General features: G+C 59.7%; 1 protein-coding gene across 1 annotated transcript; it reads right to left on the reverse strand.

Annotated features, from left to right (window-relative positions):
- Nucleotides 1-208: 208 nt before the first annotated feature.
- LOC130044511 (protein FRG2-like-2) lies at nucleotides 209-1,457 on the reverse strand. The gene is made up of 3 exons (XM_056137252.1): nucleotides 1,343-1,457; nucleotides 1,103-1,180; nucleotides 209-717 (listed from the first exon to the last, which is right to left on the reverse strand). The coding sequence occupies exons 1-3, from the start codon at nucleotides 1,455-1,457 to the stop codon at nucleotides 209-211; spliced, it is 702 nt and encodes a 233-aa protein (XP_055993227.1).
- Nucleotides 1,458-1,717: the final 260 nt, after the last annotated feature.

A 1,717-nucleotide genomic window follows, 5' to 3' on the forward strand; every position in this document is an offset into this window, starting at 1 on the left:
CTTTCGAGTCCCTTCATAGTGACAAGTCACCCCAGTTCTCTTGGTCATCACCAGGTTGGGTACAGCAGGTCCTACTTTCCTTCTGAAAGCTTCTGAGAAGTCACAGGCCTCTGTTTTCTGCAGGAGTCTGGGGCGCTGGGGGTGTTAGCTGGAGCCTAGTGAGACCCGGTTCCAGGCCCTGCCTCTGGGATGTGGCGAAAGGGCCCCCTCACTCATGGGAGGAGCACTGTGCATCTTGGGCCATGGGGGAGCTAGCCACCATCCAGCCCTCGGCAGGGAAGGCCCAGGCTGCCTGGCTGGCCATGGAGTAGAGGGTCTGCACCAGGCCTGTGAGGGGCACCCGGAGCTGAGCGAGCAGGGCCAGGTGCTCGTGAGAGAGTGGGGTGTAGAGCTGCTGCCTCCGTACCTGCACCACATCCTCGTACACAGCCTGGGACAGGCAGCGCAGGGCCATCACCAGGCCTCGCCGGAGAGAGGGGCGCTTCTGAAGAGAGTGGTGCCTCTGACGAGAGCTGCGTTGGAGTCTGGGCGACTGAGACTTGAGCTTCTTGTTCACGGGGGTGCTGTTGGGTCCCGGTGACAGGGGCCTCCTCTGAGCTCTTTGGGGAGAGGAATCCTTGTGGGCCTCTCCACTGTAGCTGTGGTGAGCAGAGGCGGGGCCCTCTGGGAGACTGGCACCTAAATTCTCCCCATTGTACTCTGCATCTGAGAGGCTCCCTACAGAGGAAAAAGCTGGTCAGACACGTGGCACATCATTTCCTGAGGAACCCCCCAGTCCAGGACACAGCAGGACCTCCTCCCTGCCCCTCTACCTTGTCCTCAAGGATCCCTGGGGCTGCCAATGGGCTACCCGATTGAACAACCCTAGAAAGACCTTGACTATGACCCGCCCCTTGGCGGTCCCTGGGATCCTAAAGCAACACCCACCTGTTGTGTGGGGCCGGCGGCTCCCCTGTCTCCTCTGCCTCTTCCAGCCTCTGTCTTCATCTTCCTCAGAGCTGTTTTCTGACTCTGACAACACAGTGAGAGTAAATCCCTGACACCTGGAGGCCAGGACCTCCTCCCCACCCCTCGACTCCCCTGGGACACCATGTCCTCCTACCTGATTGGTCTGCGACGCTGCTCTCACCCCAGGCCTCATGATCCGTGTGCTTGTCCTCCGTGCTCTGGGGCTCTGGACCTGCAGACAAATACAGAGTTTGGGTGACAGGCTAGTCCTGCAAGTCTCACAGAGGCGTTGCTCTGATCCCAGCTCCGAGGCCACCCCCAGGCTTCAGGCACTCAGTCCATTCCAAGGCCTACACCGGGGTGGAATTGTGCCCCGCGGGATGGGATTTCTTACCTTTCTCCCTCTCTGAGTTCCAGCCAGAACAGGCCTTCTCTGGGAATGGTGGCTTTGCAGCAGGGTGCTGGAGCGCAGGGTCATGAGTGTGGAGGTCTTCAGATCCGGACGTCATCCTGAAGCCAAAGCAAGGTCCTCTCTCGGCCAGACCCAGGTCTTCACATCTGAAGCAAGGAGACCTCTTCTCGGCCAAGCGAGGTCGTGAAGCCCCGAGCACGCAGACGATCTTCACTCTGCCAGGTCCAGAGCAGGAGTGATGGATGAGGAGAGGACTCATCCTCTTACAGCACTGTGGGTGGGCGGAGCTTGCTCCTATTGGTTGGGAGATTTAGGCTTCTGCCCAATCCTCATAGCCCAGGTCTCACATTCCCTGGG

This window comes from Sorex fumeus, unplaced genomic scaffold (genome assembly GCF_029834395.1).
Source record: "Sorex fumeus unplaced genomic scaffold, SorFum_2.1 ptg000122l, whole genome shotgun sequence".
In the NCBI taxonomy this organism is placed as follows: Eukaryota; Metazoa; Chordata; class Mammalia; order Eulipotyphla; family Soricidae; genus Sorex; species Sorex fumeus.